The sequence below is a fragment of the Lasioglossum baleicum genome, chromosome 11 (assembly GCF_051020765.1).
Source record: "Lasioglossum baleicum chromosome 11, iyLasBale1, whole genome shotgun sequence".
In the NCBI taxonomy this organism is placed as follows: domain Eukaryota; kingdom Metazoa; phylum Arthropoda; class Insecta; order Hymenoptera; family Halictidae; genus Lasioglossum; species Lasioglossum baleicum.
Window position 1 is genome coordinate 5,887,860 of NC_134939.1, and position 27,489 is coordinate 5,915,348.

Here is a 27,489-nt window from a genome sequence, read left to right on the forward strand (position 1 = left end):
CTGGCAATGAACTTGTTGGTAACGTGCTAGTGTACCCGCGACCACGAAACCGGCCAGTTCGGGCACCTGATCGTTTCGTTCTCGCTGCACACGCCGAGTACTGAACTCTCGCTGGATCGCGCGGATCTTTCTCTTAAAACTCGAAGTATAATGTTCTTCAGATTCGCAATTTTTGTCGGTCTGAGCTCCGTCGTCGCTACCATCATTTATTTGACACCTATACCAGGTCAGTTTCGTACAATATCATCATTCGTGTCCGCTGCACCCTCTCGCAGTGAAAATCACTTGCGAGGCTTCATCTCATAATGCATATTTCTTGCGCCACATAATTCAACTTTGATCAATTTTATATATAAAACTGTCGTTACAAATATATACGTAGTTTTCACCGATGCGAGAAATTATTGGATTGGATTTATATAATAATAATTAAATTGTTTAAATTTTTTGAATGGGACTCTAATGGTTCGTACAGATTCGGAAATGTGTTATCTTGAGTGGACATACAGTTTAAGAGGAAAATATAAATTATAATTCGATTTTGTTTATTACAAATATGTGAATTGTTGCTATTATTGGCTGGTACAGTGCTTGAGCAATTTTGGAAATGTTTTTACTAAATTATGTTCATTAAAAATGAATAAATTTGATTTATGAATTATTTCATTATTTATTTCTCTGTTATAACATTTATAACGTGACTATATTACTTTTATTTTTAGTTTCGACAAATGTGTTAATGGTTGCTATTATTTATTTCTACTTTTAATTCTGGTAAATGCGGTAATTTGTGTCTACTATTCTTTTTATTTTTAGTTTTGACAAATGTGAATAATTACGTTTCATCTATAATTATTTTCTATCGAAGTTACGCATAGCGCATTTAGACTTCATGCAACGAAAATTTTGTACTGATTGGAGGTCGATGACTTCGTCTTAAGATCGCACTCCTCATACCAGTCTTTACCTCAAGAAACTCAACCACAAGCACCAATATCATTATGTATCAAAGATACAACAACCGTTATGAACGCGAGATGCGATTCCGTATAACCTGCTCTTTACATCAGCAGTATCATACATGGTGTTCCATAATAAATGATTTAACTAAACGGTAGATAAATAGTGTTATATAAATCTATCCGGTTCTGAAAGTTTTTCCTTAAAAATGTAAAAAGGCAATAGTTTTGAAGATACTGTATAATTTTTGTAGAACTGATATAGTTATTGCAGAATTAGAACTTTATTTCGCGACACAGTCATGCAGCATCTTGTGCTCCTAGAATAACCTCAAACAAAAGTGACTTGACAGGTGAGAGCCTAACATGTTCGTCTCTTGATGAGCGAATTGGACTTCAAAAAGTTGGTCAGACTACATATTTTCTGTTCTTCGGAACATAATTCGGAATATATAATTTATAAACAAAAACTTTTTAACTCTGGCACCAGAGAAAAGTTAATTAATCACATGATTATACATGTAGTTATATTTTCATCTACCAGATCTAAAAGTGAAGTAAAAAATTGATTTTCTGGATCGTGCAAAAGTATTTTCACATTACAAACTGTATTCAAGTTCTGAGATAAACGTACTATTTAATTGTAAATACATCTTCGACTTTTTTCTCAAGACAGCGACTATAAATACGTATAGTGTTTACCAAGGTCCGTATTTAAACATTTTAACGTGCTTGACAGCGAGCAAAAGCTAAGCGTGAAAGCGTGGTATGTATAGTCTTCTGTCTGCAGAAGGAAGTCATCTCGACTTTCTTCCGCTTTTAACATCTGCTCGCTTCAACGTTAGTTTTTTGCTCAAGCTTTCGTTTAACAGGTAATTAAAATTCGAGTGTTTTCGTATCCGTCCTGCCGCGTTTTATCTCGAGAGAAACTGTTTAATATCCCGATGAATCATTTGCGCCTCACTTTCTCCGTCGTTCGTCAACATTAAACATCTGTAAAAATTAAAGAAAGTCGAATTACTTAGAGATCTACGCTTTTAAAGTTTGATGAATCGGTCTCGAAACATCACGTTGTTGCGCAACTTGCACGGCGCAGCAAAAAATCGTGGCACAACAAAGTTGCTAACCGAAGTATCTTACCTCGGCTGGCGAAAGTGTTTTTGTTTGGCAAAGAACATTTTGTTATTTGCAACGGCGGCAATTTGGAGACCCGCAGAAAACCAGTTTCAAGGGAAAGTAATTCGCCAGGAATTGCGTAACTGGGAGAAGAAGAAAGTACGTTTTCATCATGGATAGCTGTTATTTTTATACATACATATATCAGACAGTTGTCTCTGTGCGACGGCGTGAACAACGTGATTCTATCTGGAAATATATAAATATGATTGAAGTTTGCATACGAGTCTTCGCTTTCACGAAAAGTATTAGCAGAGGAAAAGTCACCGTCAGAAATGATCAGTCATGATTACGATTTCATGCAGTTACAGTGGGTGTACGAAGTATTCGTACATCTTTTAAAAACGAATAACTTTTTGAAAATTGGACCTTACAATTTCAATTCTTTTGAGACGTCAGAAGGATTAGTTTACTGGCTAATGTGCAAGTAATTTTTTTTTAAATTAAAATTTTTTATCTGTGCCTCTAATGAAAATTTAAAACATGTAGTTTGTAAATCGAAGTAATTTATACACATGTACAAAGTTTCATTGAAATCGATCAAGGATGCTGATGCGTCAACCGATTTGATTGAAACTTTGTAAATGTATATATGTATAACTTACCTAGATTTACAAAATACATGTTCTCAATTTTCGTTACTAATTTTTCAACCAATTATAACTAGACTGCGGATCTTTATGCAAAATAATAAATGTTTGCATTGATTACAGGACACAGGAACCAAATAGAAATTGTATTTTTCTTTTAATTATCCCATTAAGTTTAACTAACACATTGATGTCATTAAATATTTTTTATATGTCCGCTGCTTTAAATTGTACGTACCCATTTTTGTCATAAATTTTTCTTTCAATATTTCTTATCAATTTTTTGAAAAATATTCTTGCAGTAGTGTTCGTTTTAATTCAGAAACTGAGTAATTGAGCTATTTTGATACTCTGGGTCAAAACAGACCCGGACTTCGGAGGATTAAGAAAGAAAATTTTGTATTTCATTCACATAGTTACGACGAGACAACCGATTTCTAAAAAACGAAGCTTCATATGCAAAAGTTTGATTCCGAACTTTCATTAGCCCGCGTACTAATTTCTTCATTAGAAATCAAGCTTCTCCTGGTTACGATTTGCGGGAGCACTCTGTACACGTGGACTGAGTTGTACAGTTTAAATGATAATCTGATAATAACCGCAAAAACTTTGAGAAGAAATGAAATGAGCTCACGCGAGTTTGAAATGTGGGGTAAATTGGGTAAAATGAATCTCAGGTGTTGAATCCTGCGATATGCATGACTGCGTATGGAGATTGACGATTTCATGCCTATCGCGGTGGCACGAAAACACGGTTTAGCAGTCCTTCGATCGGCGTTAAAGCGAATTGAAAAGATAGACGATGCATTAACTTATCATCATTCAAGTTGAAAGTTGTGTGGAAACGAAAGAAGTTGCAAGACGAAAAACTGTAGCAAACCCCTCCAAACGGAAGTGAAAGCGGCTGCATATTTGACGCAAACACATGCGAGCAGTCGAACGCACGCACGAATGCTTCTGTCTTTTTTCTTTATTGATTATCGCAAGATAGCAGTGATTTAAACAGGTGCTAAAGTACTTGACTGAAATTCCATACGTGTAAACAATACGAGCAGCTTTCTAACGTATGGAAACGAGACGGGTTGAAGATTGAATTAGTTTCCGTCGTCCTCGTCTTTCGCTAAGCTTCAATGAAAGTTTCATAGAAAGGAATCTAATCGCAGGTATTCATTGGTTTTAGTTCTCCATTCTTGGCTGCCCCTTATGTAGGTTGTGTAGTTTTGTTCATTACTTCGCAAATAAATGAAAACGCATTCTATCGTATTATACCAGTTCCTTCATTCGCAAACTACAGAAATATTAGTTTTACTTCAAAATTTGTTCATGCAATTTCCAATTTTTGTAGACGAATTTTAAGAAAGTGGAATCAAATTACAAATTATTGTCAGTGGTAGAATTTTATATTCTAGCTTCTTTTAATTTCCAGAAGCCATAAATGAATATAACAGGTTGTACTATAAACTTTTGGGAAGTAGGACAGCTTCTCCTTATTTCAATCGTATGCTACGTTTCTCACTGAAGCCTTTGAAAGTGACTGGAACGGAGATGACAGCTTGTCCCAATAATGACTGCAGCATGGCCCCGAAACAGTGTCGCCAGATAGGGTAGATTGAGGGGAATACAGTTACCCTCTCTCTCCACTATTACGTCCACGACGGCAACTTCAGGGATAATTCTTCAGAACTGACCACAGCTATCGCTCGATAAGCTCGAGCCCTTTAAAGGGGAATCTCAAAATTGTAGTAATTGTCAAATGCGTACATTCCCCTGTAGGAATCTCAATAGTCAGTATTAATGCATGTTGATCCACCAATAAGTTCTGATTAGTTCCGATAAGTACTAATTAGACAATTTTTTTTAAAAAGCTTCAAAATTTTAGACAAATTCACTTCAACTTTTACTTAATGAAAATACGTTGAGTTAGTCTTGTAGAAATTTTATAAAGTTCTATAAAAATAAGTATAGTGAAAATTCCTCATGCTCATTTTGAGTCAACGCTAACACAGATTAACAAAACATATGTATCAAGTTTCTTATTCCGATCAAGAAAACGCAAACGTGAGGTCACTCGCCGCGCAGCGCGTTACAATAACCTGTATGACGTGATCGAATATATGTTCACTTTGTGGTGAGAAAGTTTTCAAATGTTATCTAATACCAGAAACACAAAGTGTAACCATCGAGTTCCATCAAAGTTCATGCATCTCAAAGTCTCCTTCACCATTAGGTACGCATAAATTAGAATCGCTATTCAGTTACTAACACAAATTACTTGCGCTCGCGCGCACTCTTCTGTCTCACCTGAGGCTGCCATCGTTACGCACCTGTAATTCTAGTAAGAAAGCAGACAGGATAGTAGCTGAGAAGATACGCGTGTAGTTGACCCTCGCGATAAGTGCATTCAGCTCCTCGGAAAGCCCTGGTGCCTCGTATTAGCAATAATTAGCATGCTTATCGAGCATGCACTGTAGGTATACCTGCAATCGAAGATTGAAATTAAGTAACCAAGTACAATAACTTGTTCATCGAATAATCAATCTTTTATGATCGTGCACATTACAATATTACCTTAAACAATTATTATGATAGCCAATTACACACAAACCGAATAGCACAGAAGCAAGGTGGCTAGGCTTATTATTTTATGTAACTCTAAATTCTAAATAATCCTAATCAGGAGCATCAGCTAGTACATTGTTTATAATAGCACAGCTCGTAGATACTACGAAGCCTAGTAGATGATACATCTACAACAATACGCCAATATTCCTTTAAATAATCCTCATCAGGAGCATCATCTACTACATTGTTTATAACATTACGGCTCGTAGTACCATCTACCAGATTTTTTGTAGGTGCTTCACAATTAAGTGAAAATTTGATGGAATCCGTTTATCTAGGCTTTAGATTGGCAGCGTGCGTCTTTTTAGAGTGCCGGCCGATAAACTAGAACCAATGATTATAAACGGCACGCATCGAGTAAGAAGTAGGTATAATTACTCACGCAACGAGTATAACGATTATAGAAAGCTATCTGGAGTAGACCGATCTCAAAAAATGCTGTCTCTGGCAAGCATCCCGATTAATTTGTTGGTACGATTTACTGTCTGGTTGCTTGGTCAGAGACGAATCCCGGCGACAATTAGAAAGCGTCGCTGTTTGATCAAAGGAGAACGGCACCCGTTCTCCAGTCGGGGAGGATCAATAGAGCTGAGCCTCTCTCAGCGAAAGTGAAATCTTTTGGACCAAGGATCATCGGCGAGAGGTTGGGTGTGTAATGTGCAACCAGAGGAAAGCAGAGGCAGGTTGCACCAGAGGGAGAGAGAGAGCGAAAGAGAGAAAGAGGAGAGTGGGGAGAAGGGAGAGGAAAGGGTGGGCTCAGAAATGTCGAGAGATGAAAGTATGCGTGCAGTTTCTTGCTAGACGTAACGAAAAGCCTGAGGTAAGATACGCGGGTGTGTGAAACCGTCTGCGAGCCCTCTGGGCAACTTTCACTCGGTCGTTTCGACGTGACGCTTCTGACACATATTTCGAACAAGGTTTTACCAGCGAACAGGAGGCCAGCCTGGTCGATTGTCATCGGAACCGGTGTCGATCGCAAATTCTGTTCCGGAGGAAATGCTAGAACACGGAAGCTCGCAATATACACGCGACTAGAGGGAGAGCCACAAGGGAGGATCGGTGTCACGAGAAACAGAGAGAGAAAGAGAGAGAGAGAGAGAGAGGGGTGGGGAGGAAGGTCGCCTCCAGTTTTGGCAACGAAATTTAGGCGAAAATGGTCAGTCGTCGACGAAAACCGCGACAGTGACTTAGTTCGGATCGTTTCGAGTACACGTGTCCAGTTGATACACGGTGCAGTGAAATCCTAAACTTGTTCCCCTACTGATCTTCATTCCGGGATCATTTCACCCAATCGATCGGCGCATTCAGTTTTCACCCGTCGACTCGATCCTCCCGTTTCGCCGCGGCTTTCGTGATGCTTGCTTGCTTTAATCGTCTCCCCTGTTGGTGCTGGTTCACCGCGGACATCGATCAAACTTAGCAACCGGGAGGACATGACTTCGTACGGGACTCTTCCCTTTAGAGTTCTTTGGACATTATGTTAATGAAAGATATCTTCGTTTTATCTAACGAAATTATGTTATCCTTAAATATTGTAGGATATATAAATTTCAAACACTTTAACGTGTGCAGGCTTATATGTATGTAAACGATTTCACTGGTTAGTGATTTAGTGAATAGATACTTCGAAATAGTTGATAATAGACAGTGGATCTTGATGTAAAATAAAAATTACCTACCTGGATTGCAACAAACTGGAGTGAACTAGAAATTTATTTTCTTTCTTTATATGTTTATATAACAGCAGTATTTTAAAATTCTTCTACTGTTTTTACTGTTTTGAATTGCACCTATCCATTTTTGTAACGAATTCATACAATTCGCTGTCTAATAATAGATTAAATTGTAGAGAATTTTTGCGTATTTCCATCTTGCTGCAATGTGTCACTTTTCAAAGAGAGTGTAAGTGCAGGACATGAAAGCTTGAATATTCATCGTCACCCAACGCTTCACAGGATGACAAGAGCTCTTCCTTTTTGTTTTCTTGAAAGTTATCGCACCCGCTTTCTAATGTCTTCGAGCCTTTCTTTCGAATTTCACCTATCTTTGGCTTGAAGTGAGCATTTTCTCGAAAAATTTGCCACTTGTTTGCGAACACGTGGTCGTAAGAGAAACAACGAGGTGTGTAACACGACTTAACCTTCGACGTTTGTGTTATTCGTTGTCAATTGTCGATTTTGACAAGACGGAGCCTTTCCTTTCTGTTATCGTGCGACATAGGCACCATTCGTGAACTCCATATTCTAAGAATTCGTTTCTACTTTTCAAGAAATGTTTAAAGTCTTGAAAATTTATTCTAAACTTGTTATGGCAAAGAAACGACGAGCTTCCGAGCATACATTTGGTCATGGGGTACATGTAACATAGTCGTTTGAAGCTTTCATACTGATACCAAGATGGTTGCGCTTGACCCCTCACGAAATCAACTACTGTTCACGTACTATAGTGCCATATTTAACCCTCGGACAGCGGACCATTCGTCTGTACAACTAAACTGCGGATTTTCATGCATTTATGGCTTCTAAAAATTTTCAAAAAAAATGCTAGAATATAGAATTCTACAGAGTTTAATACGATTTTTATTTAATTTTAATTGTTCCCACTTTCTTAAAATTTGCCTACAACAATTAAAAACTGCATAAACGTCTGCAGTCTTTACGTAACTATGCAATTGATGATGTTTGGGACCATTACTTTGTTTACCAATTTCAAAATCTTGCAGCAACTATTAATTTGCCATTAACTGAGTAATTGAATGACGATGTTAATACTGTGGGTCAAAATGGACCCCGGCTCCGCCGTTGAAGGGTTAAATACGCCGAGAAAAACTACATTTACAATCAATCAAAAAAGTCTTTATATCCTTTATCCTCTTAACTGGGTGGCTTTTCAAAGATGCACACTGGCAAACCGAAAATTTGATCATAATGAATGTAATTGCAATATAGTTCACAGCAATATAAATGATACAATCAAGTGAAAGGGTTAGTCATTGAATGAACAGCACGACACATGGACGAATCACTTATCCATTTCCAGTTCAAAGATTGAAACAAGGTAACTTTTCTCAAATGCGTTTAAACGACTTCAGAGTAGATGTTAGAGGGACTACTTGTTTTAGCTGGTGTCTAATATTTTATAGAAAAAATACACGCATGCTGACAATTTTACCACAAAAATAACTGACAGGCACTGAAATATATAAGTTAATATGAGTCTTTATGCGAAATCAAAGTTTTCTGCGTCGATTGTACGAAATAGAAACTTCTTTCTTTAATCATATTAGTACTTGAAAATATTGACATTTGTAGATTCTTTGAATCTTCCTTATTCAATTTTATTCTTGTCATAATGGAACCATAAACGTTACCATATATGGAACCGATGGAAATCAATTATTATAAATATATATTATAATTATATTATTTTATTATATATATATAATTATAATATAAATGGCTATGTGAAATTAATACTTACCATCGATCAATATCACATCATCTTTACATATCTTGTAGTAAAAATTCTTCTGAGCTCTCCAACACAAAACCGTGAAGACATAAGTAGACTTTAGGAACATTGTCACTTGTTCTTCGCCTGTTGAAATGATCGAAAGAAAAAGTTTGTCCTCATTTCTCACAATTGACTTAGAAAATCTGCGTTTATTTCTGCTCCGCAATCTAGCGATCATTAAGTAAGATGATTGCGTCCAGATTATTACGGTAAGGCTGAGTAATCGAAATTCTCTTACACTTAGATAATTGCCAGTTATTAGCATCGAGGGCGGAAAAGGAAACATAGAACCCATTTCCTCTCGTGACCGGATTTTCTCGGTAAAAAATTGATTGGACTGCCCGCGGATGACCGATGTAGAAGCATTAACAGGTTGTGCATATCGCGCGGGAAAAGAACGAGAACGTGAAGCAGGAGAAAGGGAAAGCGGGAGAGGACACCATTCGGTGTGTTCTGGCAACGAATTTCGGACTCGGGTTGCCCGGCTCAGTTGTTCATGAGAAAGCGCAAGTGTTTACGAGTTTCGAGTGTTGGGTTCAGGTTGGGGCAGTCCTGACGCAGTAGAATATGGCATCCATCATTATTTTCGGCTTTATGGATCATATTTCACAGCTACCATATCACACGCATTACTAATAAGTAGTTTCCCATTTTCAATTTCTTTCTCGGTTGCTTCGGAAAATGTATCATTTGTGATTGTACTTCGCCAACTAGTTCTTTCACTTCAAAAACAGCGTTCTTCCCTCAGAGTTTGTTTAAACAATTCGCAACAGTGTGAATTTGTCTAATTAATACAAACAGTCTCAATACAAATTCTTGCGACGACGTCAGATTCATAGATCTGCTGTGGTTAATTAACTGGACAAACGTATCTCGACTAGTGGAATATCATATATGTATATCACTCTACATCACTGAATGTATCCTTTATTATAGATTGTACTACTTTCCCTCCATCGACGTACCATCCATTTTGAATCTCTTCTGTGCACTTATTTCTCAAAATTTTCTCGAGACAGTTCAAGCACAAGTAGATGGTCCGTGGCTGCTCCTTTTGATCATTGTCTTGCTTCTCTGAGGAAAGTATCCTTCAATTCTCAACGTTGCTCAGGGCGAAAATTCACCCATTTGTTTCACTATCGCTGGACTGCAGAGTTGATGCATTTATGGCAAAAACGAGTACGTACAATTCGAAGCAGTGGACGTATTAAAAAGATTTAAGGAGATCTCCAAAAGAAGGCAGAAGTGTCCATCAGGCCTCATTTCATTGATTCTATATTTGAGGATAATTTTATTAAGGGATTTAATGCAAACATTTTTTGCATTAAAAATGCAGTAAAGTGTCAAGCAAGAAAGTAAGAACCTATGTGGGTTAATAGACATCATTCATCATTGTTATTTATCATTCACGATTAGCGAGTGGATTCTCGTCACCATCCTCAGCAGAATTTTGCTTCCACATGTTACGAATTTCCATCTCTGATATCTGTTCGCAATTCCGCGAAATTCTCACTCGTTCCTATCATTCGACCAAGGTGATGTGCTCTTCGTTTATGAATGACATTTATCGACCCTGTGCGTTCGAACGTGACAATTTTCGTTTTAATTGCGGTGCGGGACGCGTGTGGACAGTGGTGCTATAACGCGAGTGACGCGGCACGGGGCTAATTAAAATCGCCACAAGGATTCCGTGAGGTTGGCGCCAGGAGTGATTCTGCGTCGACCATGTGAACGAATCACGCCACTGGGGTGCATTATGCGAGGATTATACAAGATTTTACGTAATCATAATGACACCGTTTAAAGGAGAACAGGAACGAGATTGCGTGGCCTTCATGCATCTCTAGAAGACATTATTTAACGTCGCTTAGTCTGCTCCCTTGCCCGCGATAGTCCGCGAAAGAATATCGGGGGAAACTGATATTAACATTACGTCATCGGTGCTCCACAGAACATTCATGGCTTGACTGTGGCATAAGATTCTGATTACTAACTCGTGATAAAAAGATTAATCTCGGTAAATTCTGCAGCCGATCAGTGAAGCAGTTTCAGTGAACCCTTGCATGGCTTTTGACGATTTTATGGCAGCGATTCATTAAAATCCTTTTCTAACTATAACATAAATGATCTAATGATTTAGCTTGGCTAATTCTTCATTTTAGTTTTTCCTCTGCTTCAAGTGGTACCTACTCAATTTTCTTATAAATGCATATGCAAACAATAAATATAAATTTTCTTTTACGGACATTATTCGTAACAAATTAGTTCCAATCATGGTAATTGTGAATGAAATCACAAGGGGTTAAGTATGTCTATTCATATTCACCAAAGGCAATATAATTGCGAAGAGCTTTCTCCGCAGATATTAAGATTAATATTCATTACAATTTGATGCACCATGAAAATTGCAAGAGAGACATGTACAAACGAGCACTTAATTTTGCCGGCACAATGAAAGAAGCTGATTCCGATTGTACATTAACATGCTGCGCGTTTACATAAGCTTGCAGTGAAATTGAGTATGCTAGTACTTGTTAAAATTTTTATTACATGAAAAAAGATAAGATTGCTATTAGTTGTAATGTATTATCTAAGAAAATCTTTGCCGGCTCGGTTACGAGTTCTCTATTAATGGTCGTTTGGTTATCTCTGTCGCATCTTCGAGTTCGTATTCGAGAGAAGGGTGTCGTTTCCCGTTAGTAGCAACGACCTCGTCGCTTTAACGTAAAGTTACATCGTAAGTGTTACAGCACGAGTGTTTACTCGATTCGCAAATTGTTATATTCAAAACAGTTCTTCGTGCGACGCGGATAATGAATGCAGTCAAAGGCGTCTACCCTCGCAGAGTATGGTAACGAGGCGATCAAATTCGAATATTGTGACTTTCATCTTCAACGAAGCGATTACTTTCGCTTTTTTCGGCACTAACTTTCACTTCGTGACGTCAAAACGCCGGCGTCCGGTGCTGATCTGTCGGCATTTTCAACCGAACACAAAACTTGCTCATCCTACACGTGGCATATCTCGACATCGTCATCGTTTCTGTCGCATGATCGAACTGCGGAACAGTGAAACCAGAGGCTGGCTCATTCATTTGGATCATTGCGGATTCGTGATCCTATTATTTGTACCCGGTATTGTCTCGATATAGTTTACAGACTCGACATTTTTCTGTTTCTAATCATTTTTTTATACAACTTTTAATAACATATTCGTGACATTTTTCTGATTGATACCAAACACGACACGATTCGGATGGTATGTACTTGTTTAATCCACGATACTTTACCACCTCGTTTATCTGAACTGAAGATGAAATCGTTGTAATAGCGTTGTTATAACTTCGTATATAGTTGTACGTTGTATAACTTATTCTTACAATTAATCATGTTGTATATGAATGGAATTATTTAAATGTGGAGGATTTAGGTACCATTGGTTCGTGAATTAAACAAGTAACTACGAGCCAAATTGTATCGCGTCGGGGCTCATTTGAATCAGAAAAATGTGACGAATACGTCGGTAAAGGTTTCATAGAGAAATAATTATATCCTCATAAAGGTTTGTTGTATCTAATATTACGTTACACTCTCTTCCACATAATATCGAGCCATTACTGCACATCGGTAAATAATCTTTCCTAACATAAACACACTGATTAGGCGTCACAAATATAACATTTACTCACATAGAAATATACGGAAAGTATAGAAAACGATGTATAGTAAGAGTATACCATTCATCATCTATGTAATAGGTGTTGGTTATGTTTCGTTTCAGCAAGCAAAATATGAAACATGTACACGCTTAAAAAATCACTGACATAATTCTGACATAAAATGGATTCGATAAAAGTTGATCCAGTTTTACCGTCAGACGGTTCACTGTTGCACCCCGTGTTTAACCTGTGATTCTGGCTTGTTTGCGGAATAGGGAGAACTCGAATATAATTCTCAGAGGTCTAAGCAGCTAAAGGTTGCTTTTGAGATTTTCTGGGAAGAGAGTTGCTGTCACCGAGAATGCAGTCACCTTTTGTTATCGTTGTATAACAAACCGGTTAGACGATGCAGTCTGCAAAGGGTGCGAATTGCGCGATGACGTCGGCCACCTACGGCCTACGGTTTCTGGTGGTCGTTTTTATGATCGCGGCTGCGGCGACCTTTTTGCACGTTAATAATTACAGGCCCAGTAAGTGTACATCATCACGCGATTATCGCGACTAGACACGAACTAACAGTCACATCTCACAAGCAGCATCGTCCAACTGTCAATCATTGATTTTTACGGAAACTTTTCGCGTTTATAGTTCAGCCAAAACTATTTTATATTTTTATCGGCGGATAAACAGGTTTAGAGGGTGAAATTACCCCTCGAATTAAAGCATAAAGGTGCGAAAACTCTTCAAGCTCAATAACTCGAAAACTATCAGACATAGGAAAATATGATACAAATGAAAATCACTTGGATATTATACAACGAGTAATATGGCGAAGGCGAAATTTTATTGAAATCATAGGTGGCGCCTCAATAGCCAGAAAACTCAGATTTTTAATTAATATTTTCTGCAAACAGCAGTTTCTTAATACAAGTAGTGGAACCTATCAAATACATATTTCTCCTAACTCTTCCAAATTATTGATAGAAGAATAAAATTTTTATTTGGCTTCAGTAAATTGTAATTGGTGCAGATAATTTTTATTTTGCATAAAGTTCCGCAGTCTATTTATTATATTGTGTTGGGGTTCCATAAAGGAATTTTTCAAATAGTAAATTGTAGAGAGATATAAGTAACTAAAATACTTCTTCATCATCATAGAATCTATGGAGGTGGAGCATCAATTAATTAAGTCTTTTGGTTATTCTGGCGCCATCTATGATTTTACTCAATTTTCGCCTTCACCATATTATTCCTGCTAAAAAAAGTAAGCATTTTCATCATATTTTTATATGTCTGTTACTTTTCGAGTTATTGAGCTTAATCAAACCTCTACTTTGAGAGGCTTCATCCCCTAAGCCTTAACCCTCTAGATCCGCCGATGATAGAAAATACGCGTAAAATAGTTTTGGCTAAACTATAAACATGCAAAGTTTTATCAATCTCTGTGACTGATAGTTTCCCGATGTTCCTTGTCAGCATTTTCTCAGAATTATCTTTCTCATTCAGACCAGGGCACGAGGTACACCTGGGAATTAATTTAATTAACACTTAGACCTATTTATTAAGAATAACGATAGCTTTTCTTTTACGTTTATTTACTATAATTTTCTTTCTCTTTATAGAACAAATATTCCTTTCGTGCGAGAGACCATGTCATCACTTGGATTGGCCGATGATTTGCCGAGTGAAACTCACCCTCGAGGTGTTCCAATCTCTTAGCAAGTAACGTGACATTTTCTTTGATACTAGTTTCTTATTCAGATGCTTTTTCAACATTTTCAACTTTTGTAACTACTATAGTACATTTATTCTTAGTGCAATGCTCCATTACTGCGGTAAATTTACTTTTCAAGGAGTACAGTAGTGTATTGTTGATTTTAAAAGCGTCATTCTTTGTAAACATCTTAAAAAATTGTTTTGTGAGTGATTTTCACAATTTTTGTCTGAATTCTTGTTGAAAGAAATTAGCTTCTTGACGATTGGTTCTCCTCGAACTATATACACACGCTAATAACTAGACTGTGGATCATTATGCAAAATAAAAATTCTTTGCATCAATTACAAGAAACAAGAGCTGAATAGATAATTTTTTCCTAAAGCAGTATACTGAAATTCTTAAATTCATTTATATGCATAAATGTATAAATATCCGCAGTCTACTAATGATTGACAACTTCAACAGTGTTCAATATCCTGACAATTAATTGTAAAAATAGTATTTTCAAACAGTCTTCATGAAAATGTTTCCAGTTTTAGTATCTCGTCTTTTGAGAATGGTTTGCCATTCCAATTGTTCTCTGGTTTAGTCTAACTCTTACGAAATAATAAAGTCTTAAATAAATTTGGACATCTCTATTTAGAATCATAGATCGAGTTAACAACCGTTGAAACAACCGTTACGTAATTTCTCTGTGAGTTGAAACGCGGAAGTCTGTCGAGCGAGCGGGCCATGGCTTTGAGCAATCGCCTCTGTTTACGGCACGATCGTAACCCATTTAATTTCTTACAAGTAAACTTTTTGCGTAGATCATGCGGCGACTGTCCGCAAAACGAGACAGCATGCTTGTCGAATCATTGTGTGTCAGCCGATGGACAGAGACGCGGGATCCTGACGGCAAATCGGCAATTACCCGGTCCTACTATTCAGGTAAGCCAAGAGTTCAAAGTGAAACTTTGAAACTGACACGAAAGAGGCGTGGAAAAGACGAGATAACCAGTTACAGATTTTTCTTACAAATTATCTTAATTCTCATAAACAACTTTTGCCTTAAACGGCTCATGTGTAACTTCATTCATCTATTTAGAACCGTTGAGAAATAGTACAACCCGTGGCATAATGTTTCCGATCGGAGGCATTGATACGAATTTTAGAGGAAAACATTCACAATTTAGAAGTATAAAATATTACTTTATGGAGTTAAAACTGATGGGAAATGAAAACGGGCTTATTGAAGAATGAAAAACAACATAAGCTTCCATTTATTATAATAAAGAAACGAGAAAATAAACAAAATGTTACACGGAAAAAAGATCCCGATTAATACAACAGCTGGAAGAAAGTTTCCGATTCGATTTACACTGTCCAACATCAAATTTGTTCAACAATTACTGTTGGATGATTCTTATCGATTTTTCCCCTAGCCGCACAGTTTTTGAGAAACTTGATTTTGAAAAAACATATTTTTCAACTTTAAACAAATATTGTGATGTTATTATAAAAGATATTGAATTGTCTTTGCAGCAAAAGATTCTGTAGACTTTTCCGAATACAGTGATATCCAATATTAATACATTATGAATGTTTAAACAATCGTTAACGATGGAGAGACACCACTTTTGCACCAATTGTTGAGGATATTTTTTAATTTATCTCAAAAAATAAGGGTTTAGCGGAAAATTGAACTACACCACGCGATAGAGCAGACTTTTATCTTGGGAAACCACCCTTTAAAGTTTGCAACGTCGACGTGTTTTCGAACCAAAAAGCAAAATATCTTTGTCCGACATGAATTGCCGCCAGTGGCGCTCACCACTAAAACGGCCGTTTGTCGCGCCATATCCCGTCACAAGTAAAATTAGAACATCAGAAAGATTAGAGGATCTCCATATGTAATTTGCACCTTTTTGAAGTCATTGATTTCAATTGATGGAGACAATTTTTATTTTGCATAAAAATCTGCAATACATTGATGAATTTTACGTAAATCTATTAGTGCGAAAGTCAATGACGAGTCTGAACCGACATAGAACCGGAAATGGTTAATGCACCAAATTTTTCTAGCAAATATGTTAATTATTTACAAACAACCAAAATGAATTTTTTTAAATAATCTCTTAAAATAATTAATGAATGTGTGTCCAGTAGTACGGATTGAAAATAAATTAACAATTGCGAGAATCACGAATTAGTTTGTACGCCTAATGTACACCTAAGTCAGGATCAGCTTGACCTTGGCAAATAGCGTGCCAGTCGGAAACAAGTAATTATCAGGGTAAAGCACCTTTAGCGATTATCGCCGGCATTATTTCATCTCTAAACCGTTTATACTCCTGTTACGTTATATAAAATGTTATTTATGTTTCCTGACAAATCGGCACGGGGCACTGATTCATGACGTCGTGACTTTATACATAATCGTAAGAACCTTAACGTATTTCAAATGATTAGACTGCGGATCTTTATGTAAAATAAAAATGTTTCGCACTGATTGTGGGAACGCTCTTAACGAATTTGTTACATTAAAAGCAACGTTAGAACATTCTTGAATTTCTTAAACCACTTACTGTTTTATATTTCAACCAACCTATTTCTTCATAATTGCATAAAAAGATCCGCAGTCTAGTATAATTACTAGACTTAATAGTTAGAGGATAGTTTCCAGCAATAAAATAAACATTGGCTGAATATCTTTTCACCACGTCGTCTGAATAACAACTTGGAAACGTAAATGGCCAATTAAGAGTGATGGCTGCATATTAACAAAAACTTTCGCTGGAAGAACAGTTTGCGCGATGTTAATACTCTTTGCAGAATTAGAAAGCGATGTTTTATCGGGAAAAACGCTTGGAACATTGATCGCGTTATTTGCGAAACTTCTTCGAACGGTTTGATGGAAGATTATACACACATAATATTAAATGCAGATCCACTTGGCGAGCGGATCGAATTTTCCAGATGCAGAACTTGATAAGAGCTATTCGCGTAATGCATATTCCGCTGCGTTCTCTACGTTGATGAACACGCGTTACTTACTTTTACCCTGTACACCGACTTACATAATATGAATACATATTTAAATAACCTGTCACCGATGTTGCAATACCCAAGAATGAGGAATTACATGGTGTACTCCGTTCTAATTTTGTGTACACATTAAAGGCAATTCGCGTTCTCGTGAGTCATATAGATTACTTTCATTTTTCCTCTTCTGAGGTTTCCATTAACTCGTTCACCGGTAAGTTATTTTGACAGACTTTCTGTTCAGTTAGACCGGGCCCGGGAAACTTGTTCCCCGCTGTCGCTTCACGATCCCCACTATCGATGTACCGGTCCCCCCACTATCAATATTTCATATTGCCCCTACCGTGCTTTGCCTCGCGTGACTACGAGGATTCTAATATCTCCAATCCCCTCCTACACTCCACAGGAGTTCGGTGGGGAAAACCCAGGAGTAGGGAGAGGAGTCGTCTGCGGCTCGCGAGTCTGATTGAGATTTTTGTCCCCACTCTACCTTCCCTCTCTACGACGGCATTCCCCACGCATCCGCTGCGACCAGGTCACGTGACGGGTCTGGTCTCTGTCGTGCCCGGTACTGACAGAGAGAGAGGGTAACTATTTCCCCTCAATTCCTGCTCCCTCTTTTCTTGGCGATTCTGGCCACGAGTTGCCCAGGACTTACTTAAATAATATTGTATTAACCCCTCGCTGTATAATTTTCTCTATCCCTAACGATTTCCCAGTGGAGAATGAAAACGTATATTTATTAGGTTGGAACGAAAGTTCGTAGCGTTTTCAAATCAGAATTCAAACATAAAATTAAGATATTCACAGGTTGATTGAATAACATGATAAGTCATCTAAAAAATGGCAAAAAGTAATAGAAGAGAATGGAAAATATGTTATTGAACAAATCTCTATGTATAAATATCCTAAATTTATGTTTGAGTTTTAATTTAAAAACGCTACGAACTTTCGTTCCAACCCCAATATTATTAAAACCCAGTGCAACGTGTAAAAATAATGTTATTGAAATGTTGTCGAGCAGTTAGTCTTCAAGGCTTCGATACGAGCCAGATTAGCCGTCAACAAACGTGTTAAAAAAGTGAAAGATTATGAGGTTCATCGAACGAAATTTTATACGTATAGGTAAATCAACTTTTTGAGTTATGCACTGGTGTGCTGAAGTTCCTTCAGCAGCTTTCTCTTTCGTTTTGTGAGGCCTATGTACGAGCGATGCTTTAGAGTATGTTCGCAGGCAGGTTGTCGTAATAGCGAGATATGCTCAGTTGACAGCGATCACCAACGACAAGCTCTTCTGTCATTCAGGTTTGTGAAAACGACATCTTGGTGGTGGACGTGATCAATCGGCTTCCGGGTAAAGCAGCTGCGATGCACTGGCGCGGTCAATCGCAAGTCGAGACACCGTACATGGACGGAGCACCTCTGATCACACAATGCCCGATACCGAGTTACACTACTTTCCAGTACAAATTCCGGGCTTCAGCCGCTGGAACGCATCTTTGGCATGCTCACGCTGGTAATTCACAATCTACATTTATATCAGTACCTGTAACTAGGGATGGGATCATGTTCAATATGTACTCACGAATCCGAGTCAATTTCAATAACCAAGTTTCATTTCATGGGTTTCGATTACTACTTAAAAGCAATAATGTATCAATGATTATGTCGCTGCTCCGGAAGTATAATGACACAACTGCAAAAATTGAAGATTCGGTTTAATTCTTCTATGAGAGTAGTTTATAGACATTGTGGGTTATTATTGCAACTTTTAAGTTATTTCAATTTATAAAATAATAAGTACCAGCCTCGATTTACATTATGTCGATTTACAAACATCTAGTAAATCAATTTCACAAAATTTTACAGTTGCGTCATTATACTTCCGGAGCAGCGATATTTGAAAAGTATTCATTCTATACAAACTGATATCGAACCTCGGAATGAGCACTCACAAGTTTCGAAAAGATACTTATAAGTACTTCGATGTTGAAAGGAATCGAACCTTTCACAAGTAGTACTCGAATCTCGAAAATCAGAACTGTATAGTAGGTCTGTATAGTAGGTTTTAAGCACTTTCTTTATTAAATTCGTAACTATTTCAGAATAGTATTTCATTTACAATATTTGGTTTTAGCCTACGTCTTTTTTTTATCTTTGATATTTCCTGCTTTTGAAAACACTCTTTCTGAAGGTACAGAAGTGACCATTATACAAATAAGATATTCACATGCAATTTTTGATAAAATGAGGTACTTAATTCAATTTTTACGGATATGTATTCATGTGAAAATACGATAGATTATGAAATTATAGTTGTACATGCTGAGTTAAATTATGCATTAAAGGACAGCATAATTGATTTTAAAAGTAAAAAAATAATGATTAGAAAAAAGTCAGAGAATTTCCGGTACGATATTCATAAAAGTTTCGAATCTGTTCGAACAAGATTCGAATATACTTGCAAGTATTATTTTCGTTTACCAAAGTACTTGTAAAAGGTTCGAAACTGTCTGGCATACGTTCGAGTATACTTAGGAGTACTATTTCTGTTTTTCGAAGTACTTATAGAGAGTTCGAATTCAATCAATCAAAGTTCGAACCTGTTTGTGAGGTACTTGATCCCATCCCTATCTGTAACCTCCAATTAAAATATCACACTTTTATCAAATATTATCCTTTTTTAAATTGTACAGAATTTACGAAAAGAACTCTACGCTGATTACTTTTCAGGGGCGGACGTTACGAACGGAGTATTCGGCGCGTTGATCGTGAAACAAGCGGATATTCGAGACCCGCACCGTCCCCTCTTCGATATCGATGATCCGAAACACGTGGTCCTGGTGACCCAATGGCAGCATACAGCTGAGACCACGTTCAGCCAAGGTTATACGAAGCCAGCGATGCTTCTGATCAACGGGAGAGGACGTCAGCCAAACGGACCGAGTGTTCCGTTTGCAACGTTCACCGTCGTCCCCGGCCGTCGTCACAGGTTCCGTTTGGCGAACGCTGGTGGTGCTGGAACCTGTCCAATAACTATTTCAATCGATGCTCATCCCCTTCTGCTGATTGCCCTCGATGGGCACCCGGTGGACCCAAGGCAACTTACATCGATTACTCTGGCTACAGGTATGCCTACACAAGCTTATCTATTTAGGGGGCATTTTATTTAATCCATCTACCTTGGTAGAAAAACTGAAGTTGTTTGGTCCACTTATTGGGTATGGGAATAAGTTTCCGCCCTTTTTTGTTGAAAAGAAGCTCTTTATTCAGAAATTCAAATGGAAAGTAAATTCATTCAAAGTATGCTCCATCGGCATCGACAACCTTCTTCCACCGTTCAGGTAATAAACGAATTCCTCAAAGAAAAAAATCTGGTTGTTTCGATGCAAGCCATTCATCGAGCCAATTTCGGATACTTTCATAGGAAGTGAACTGCTCTCCAGATAGGGCCGACCGCATGGACCGGAACAAGTAGAAATCTGAAGGAGCAATGTTCGGCGAATATGGCGGGTGGGGAAAAATTTCCCAGTTCACTGCTTCCAAGTATTTCTTGACGGGTTTTGCGACATGTGGCCTAGCGTTGTCATGTAACGGAATCGGCTTATCGTGCCTGTTGTCCCATTCCGGTCGTTTTTCTTGTAATGCCCGCTTCAAACGTAATAGTTGTACTTCTTCAAGTGTTTGACGTAGATTTTCATCAAGTAATGCTCGCAAATTTGTATCTTCGATTTTTTTTTGGCGCACCATCGCGATCTTTGACCCTTACGTTGAAACCATGGTTTTTAAACCGCCGGAACCGTTTTTTACAACTTGTATTTAATGGAGCATCATCTCCGTAAATATCCACGAGCAAACGATGCGTTTCCGCGGCACCTTTCTTTAAAACAAAATAATGCAACACAACTTCCCGCAAATGCTGCTTACTCGGAACAAAAGTCGACATTTTTGACGCGAAAAATTGACTGCTGTTCACGCTCCAAACATTTGCCACTAACTGTGTTTTGAAGCTTATTGTTATAGATGCACACCTCTCAAAAACATGTACTAGGTTCCCAATATAAAAATGTTATTCTGATATAAATTGAAGATTGGAATTAAAAAAGGCTGTAAGTGCCAAAATAACAATTCGGAGGAATCAACCAACTCAAAACTTGTGACCAATCGTCACGTCCAAGCTTACATCCTTCCTTGTGGAAAAAACAATCATTAAAAAATGGCACTTGCAGCCTTTTTAATACCAGTCTTCAATTGTGCGCCATAAATCATGTGACTGACTGTATATGACAATACCGCTGCGATGAACTGACGTTTTAATGACATCGTTACTGTTTACTGTCTCCGCAGGTGAAAGGGCAGACTTCATCTTGAAAGCGAACAAGCGCGTTGCTTCGTATTGGATAAACGTGCACACATCGAAGGAATGCGGGCCCAGTCCTATAAACGGTGCTGCGGTTTTGAAGTATACGGGAAGCTCGAGCGAAGAGCCGCTATCTGCGTCGGAAATTATCGATCAGATCGAGGAGGAGCAGACAGCAACGAAACGGCTTGCTATGACAACGAATCCGGTCGAGAAATGCGGAAATCCCGAGAGTCTTTGCGTCACAGATTTGAAGGCGTTGCGGAAGATACCTAATTCTCTCTCTGCGCCGAAGATGGACGTTACGATACACCTGCCGATAAATTACAAGCTCCAAACAAATTACATAATTGGTACGTTACCGATCTGTCGAATATCTGATTACCTTGCAAGACCACTTACGTCGTCACATTCGCATCTACTGAATGTTCGTCAGTCATCTTGTTTTACTTTCACTACTACATTTACCAGTTTCTTTTACAATTATTGTTACTGTTTAATTGGAGTTTGTGGTATAACGATCGTTTGCCAGGATGCAGACTAATCGCTCAAATCTATCCGAACATATGTAATTATTTTCTGTCGATAGCTTTGGAACAGGTTGTCCTGTAATATTATCAAATTATATCCGGTTCGTAATTTGTGGAAACAAAATTAATGAAGAAAATGGGCCTATTATATTTTTAAACCGAAACGATTTAAAGTTCGAGTTCTTATTTCTTGTTTAGTTGGTTTATCCAACCATAATTACCTAACAAGTATCTGTTCTAATAAATACCATGCGTTCGAACACAAAATGGTTCCAGTTTTCTGAAACGGATTTTAATTTCGAGGAATACCAGGTTTATTTGTATTTTCACCTACTGATCGTCCACCAGGAGATGGTATGTAGTTAGAAACTTGTAGGAATCACGTGATATCCCTACTCCGCGCTATGCGTCTTCCGCTATTGGTCGAATCGGTGACGCTGAGCTCCTATAAGCGTATGAGTGGGGTTTCGCAGATCCCCCTGCGCTCCACTGTCGAAATCACTGCCATTTCCTGATGGCCGATCAGTACCTACATGTATTTATAAATGTCAAATATGTTCAAACTATTGTAACTTGATACTGTTCCTTATATGTGTAATAATTAATTCTTTCTTCGCATAATGTTTCTGTAATCAAGTTATTCTTATTTTAGTAATTGAGTTACCGACAACCGTGTCGTCAACTTTATAAATATACTTTTTCATTTCCAGGATTGCAAGAGTGCGGGATGCACCATCTCATTTCTCGATAATGCAAAGATGGGGGTTTTCAGTAGTCAAAAGCGCTAGATACAAGATCAATCTAGGCCCTATCTGTAATAAATAATGTAAATTACGCCACATAAACGTAAAAATAAGACTGTCAAGGGCGACTGCGGCCTAGATTGATCTTTCTGCCTAAATTGAGAAGGTGTATCCCGCACCCTTGCAATCCTGGAAACGAGACTACCCCTCTGACGGGAACGTGTTTGAGGAAATATTTTCCATTATTATTTCAGGCGACAGCGGAGTAGAAACAAGAGTACTTAACGTGAACAACGTTACCTTCACGTATCCCTCATCGCCTCTGTTGACTCAAGGCGATGATGTCTCCAAAGAAAATCTGTGTCTCTACGAAGCCGACAATGACTTTCACAACGAAGATAAGGGAACAACATCATTGTCATCGCAGCCAAGCTGCCGGCTCGGTAATGGCAACGTGGCCAGCACGTGCGAGTGTGTTCACGTGAGACACATACCGCTCGGAGCGACCGTGGAAATTATTCTTCTAGATCAAGGTAACCAGTGTTCAACTGAACAAATTATAAAAACGTTACTTGTATCTTTCAATTTTTAACCAGTCAGTAAACACAATATCAATCCAGGGACAAATCTCTCTTTGTGTTTATTTATTTTTTACCACGTTTTTATCTTAATGAACATTTCACCAACACCATTTACCATGAATTATGTCATGTTTGTACTCGTTTTAACCAGAGAAAAGATAGTTAAAAAGAAACAATTTTCGTCACTGGATAAATATTGTCTTATCGATGTATCTAATTCGATAACTGCTACACTGCTCTCTGTTCACTCTGTTTTTCGAAAGAAGATGGCTGTTTTCCATCAGCTAACTTTCATCATGTTTGAAGTCATAACAGTGGGGTGGACAGCTATTTTCTTTCGGAAAACAGATGACAGGTGGTTCCACACTCGAAAGAGAAGCTTTCTGCTACATTAATACTTCATCTTTCTTATTGCCCGACTATCCACAGCCCTTTGATGACAGCTTGACTCTCGATTCCCTTAGGGTATCCAGGACTCTTGCTCCTTGGCAATCCTCCAAGTCTTCATCCTTTCCTCTTTTCATTGCTGAACACCTGATAGTTCGATACTATTGTAGACCTCGTTGCAATTTCTGTTGCTATCTTTTGTTTTGTAACATTATTCCTCTTAATTTATTGTTAGCAAGAGATTTGAAATTCTAGTGTTGCTAGATGAAATCCTTGAATTGGCTAGTGTACCATGACTCATAATTGATCAGAATAACTTTTTTTTAAATACAACCAAATGTTTTTTAAATAAATTGAATAGAAATTTTGAAGCAGTAGTGTACTTGACCAATTTCAAAAATGCAGAAAGGCCTCAAGTATATTAATCAGTCCCTGGCATGTTAGATGAAACATTTACGGAAATCGGCATTAATATTTAAGATTGACTAAATAGAAAATAAATTACATGTCTTCTGGAATCACGTCACTGTACCCAGAAGCGAACGTGTCATCTTTAAGAGACCTCATATGTGTAACGTTCTACGGCTTCGTCTGTGATGAAACGAAAGGAGAAATTAGATTTTCAATTACCACCGCGGTAAACACGCAATTTGCAACAATCACGGCTCTGTCGATGCAACGCTGCTAGACTTCAAGAGCACCTGTGAGAATCTAAATGAACCATTCACAATCGCACTCGGTTCATTTCACGTGCAGATCCGTCTGCGATTTTAAAAATTTACTAACTATTTTTTCATAAAGTATTTTAGATTTAATGAAAATGAAAAATGTTTCTTAGCACTATTTTATATTTCTTTTAAATTACACTTTTACAGCTTACGTCACTTCTGCTACGTTAAAGTAATGCACGCAAGTGCACTGTTGTTTAAACGTTTATTTTTTGTTGTTTCGAATCTTAACGTCAAGTTACATATTTTTAATTATACACGTCTATGTGCTTGTAAATCCTCTTAATTATAATGCCTCGTTAGTTCCAAAACAATTTCGAAAAGTCTGATATCGCGGTCGCGTGACCTTGTTAGAGTGTAACCTTGCGTTAAGGATCTTGATCTATATTCAAGCTGCTCGTACAGCCCGGGAACATTGATCTTTATTTCAACTCCGAGAGTTACTTCTCAGAATAAACACGATACGGTCACATTAAAAAACCCATTTGAACGTGTAACAAATTTCTTGTTATCCTCTATCTAATTGTCCATCTGCTAACTTACACCATGTTTTCACTGAACAGTATTTCACGTTAAAAGCTTCGATGATCTATCTTAAGAAACATCTCGTGCGTGAACTAGTTTATTTAGACACATGTTCAGTTTATTCTTCCATCTTCACATTCCTAACTACGCTGCCTTCATGGGGTCTTCTTCTATCATACTTTCGTTTTTAAACAGTTTTATGACCGAGTCACGCTTTCTAATTTACAAAGTAGTAATGAAAAAATTGAAGGAACATTTCTTTCGTAAAATGTCGCTACCATCGTTTTCCCAATTTGGAATATACATTAAAATTTTATTCTATGTATTCGCTAATCCTTTTATTCGATTCAATATACATACAATTAGGATCAAAACTGATCACACACACTCTAAATCAGAATAACTTTTTTATGGATGGATCAAAGGGCTTCAATTTCTCTGTAAGGCTAGAGGAATTAGTTTAGTAGATGACGTCCAAAAAATATGTTGGAAAAATGCATTTGGTCGGAATTGTAAACGATAGTAAAAATTGATTTTTACAACTTTTTTAGCTGGGCCAATAACGAAAATTTAAATGTGTTTGGTCAAGTCGTATAAATTATATACGCTCTGAAAATTTCATTGAAACGATCAAAAATGGTAAAACTTGCCACTTTATGGTACACTACAAATTACCACTTTTGATCGTTTATAATTCGCAAACCAATTAACTAATTTCAATGAAATTTTCAGAGCCTATATAATTCATATAGGCCCAGCTAAAAAACTTGTAAAAATCAATTTTTACAATTGTTTTTCACAATTCCGACCAAATGCATTTTTTCAACATGCATACATTTACTAGACGTCATTTACGAAACTGATTCTTCTAGCCTTACAGAGAAATTGAAGTCGTTTGGTCCATCCATAAAAAAGTTATCCTGATTTAAAGTGTGTGTGATTAGTTTTGTTCCTAACTGTAAGTAGATAATAATTTGAACTTGGTTCTAAAATCGTCTGGATCAAAATGGACCCAACTACTGCCATCGGGGAAAGGTTAACATACTAATTAATAATAAATAAATGAGTGTACAAAATTTGATTTAGTTGCGGTATGATTATGTATTACATGCAGCATGATTGTGAACATATTGTTCGCACCTCTTCAAAGTCTTTAACCGACGTCAGACAGATAGAAAAATAATTTTAACAATACTGTATGAAATATTATGTCTTGTTCAAGGTGGTCTCGACGATCTAGTGTATCATTTGCACGGATACACATTCCACGTGGTAGGCGCGCGGAAATTCGGACGCAGCGTGAGTTTGCAAGAAATGATAAATCTGGACAACAAGGGACAGCTGTTCTCTCGAAATTTGGACTGCGCGGTAGCTAAGGACACAGTGGTCGTACCAAAATTCAGTGCTGTGGCTATTCGATTCAAAGCGGATAATCCAGGTAAAATTCCCACCACAACTATCCAAATTGTTTAATTATGAATACCTGCATTGTTACACAATAGCTTGAAATCTCTGAAAACTTTCAAGTAATTTCTAGAGTACTCTTAGTCTTCTAAAAGTCATGGAACGATCAAATATCTGAAAAGCAAAGCATTTCTAAGGAAATGTTAACACCAAAAATATGTTTAACCTTGAATGAAGGGATGAGATGGGGGGAAATTTTATTTTTTGAAATGGAACACTCCAGTTTTTATTATGTAGTGTCAGAGCTGACAATGAGACTTCTTCTTTTGTTAAAAATTTTCTGAGCTTCTCAAAAAACTTTTCAAAAAATGGTGGTACAATAACTTTGACCACTATGAATATTTCCGTTATTTGTAATAATATAACAAAATTATACATACAAAGTTCCGGAGTTTTCAAGGTTTTGATGGAATGACCTACCTTTTATATCGTCGATCGATAGAGTATCAAGCTCTGCGTGAAACTGCATTGACCGTCATATGTACAAAACCTAATATAATTAACGAGATTTAATATAGGTTACTGGATGCTGCGAGACGAGCACGCTAGTGATTGGACTCGCGGTTTGGACGTGATTCTTAAAGTTGGAGAGACGAACGATGTAGTACCAGCTCCAGAAGACTTTCCCCGGTGTGGATCTTTCGTTGGCCCGGACTATTTTCTCATATAAACTGCTGAAGATTACTATATAAACCACTTAAGACGCATTTGTATATATGGTTGTAAATAGATACATGGAGACTGAAAAGTATATACGCATAGATAAACATTTCATTACTGCTTGATTTTTTCTAATATATGAACGTTCATATCATATTTTTCCATTTATCATTTATTAGTATTGTAACGAAATTGAGGTATGCGTATTTGTGATTCAATTGAGCATTTTCGAAAGTCGGAAACGAATTCAGA

At 37.4% G+C, this 27,489-nt stretch overlaps 1 protein-coding gene across 8 annotated transcripts; it reads left to right on the forward strand.

Moving 5' to 3' along the window:
- Positions 1–17: 17 nt before the first annotated feature.
- Positions 18–27,453, forward strand: LOC143213620 (uncharacterized). Of its 8 annotated transcripts, none has more exons than XM_076433654.1 (10): positions 103–226; positions 12,794–13,048; positions 14,141–14,240; positions 15,045–15,165; positions 18,565–18,775; positions 19,993–20,388; positions 21,607–21,972; positions 23,147–23,425; positions 26,336–26,551; positions 27,096–27,452. In XM_076433654.1, the coding sequence occupies exons 2-10, from the start codon at positions 12,925–12,927 to the stop codon at positions 27,245–27,247; spliced, it is 1,965 nt and encodes a 654-aa protein (XP_076289769.1). In that variant the 5' UTR covers positions 103–226; positions 12,794–12,924; the 3' UTR covers positions 27,248–27,452. The 8 variants fall into 8 exon arrangements, with proteins under 8 accessions (XP_076289772.1, XP_076289769.1, XP_076289771.1 ...); XM_076433656.1 differs by lacking the exon at positions 103–226 and adding an exon at positions 6,104–6,167; XM_076433650.1 differs by lacking the exons at positions 103–226; positions 12,794–13,048 and adding exons at positions 6,105–6,167; positions 6,265–6,577 and having other exon boundaries at positions 27,096–27,453.
- Positions 27,454–27,489: the final 36 nt, after the last annotated feature.

Bases quoted from the DNA above. Each gene is read 5' to 3' on its own strand.
- LOC143213620 (XM_076433650.1), top strand. From the start codon at position 6,120: ATGAAAGTATGCGTGCAGTTTCTTGCTAGACGTAACGAAAAGCCTGAG. The intron at 15,166-18,564 runs GTAAGCCAAGAG...TCTGTCATTCAG, and splicing joins TACCCGGTCCTACTATTCAG to GTTTGTGAAAACGACATCTT. The intron at 26,552-27,095 runs GTAAAATTCCCA...GATTTAATATAG, and splicing joins ATTCAAAGCGGATAATCCAG to GTTACTGGATGCTGCGAGAC.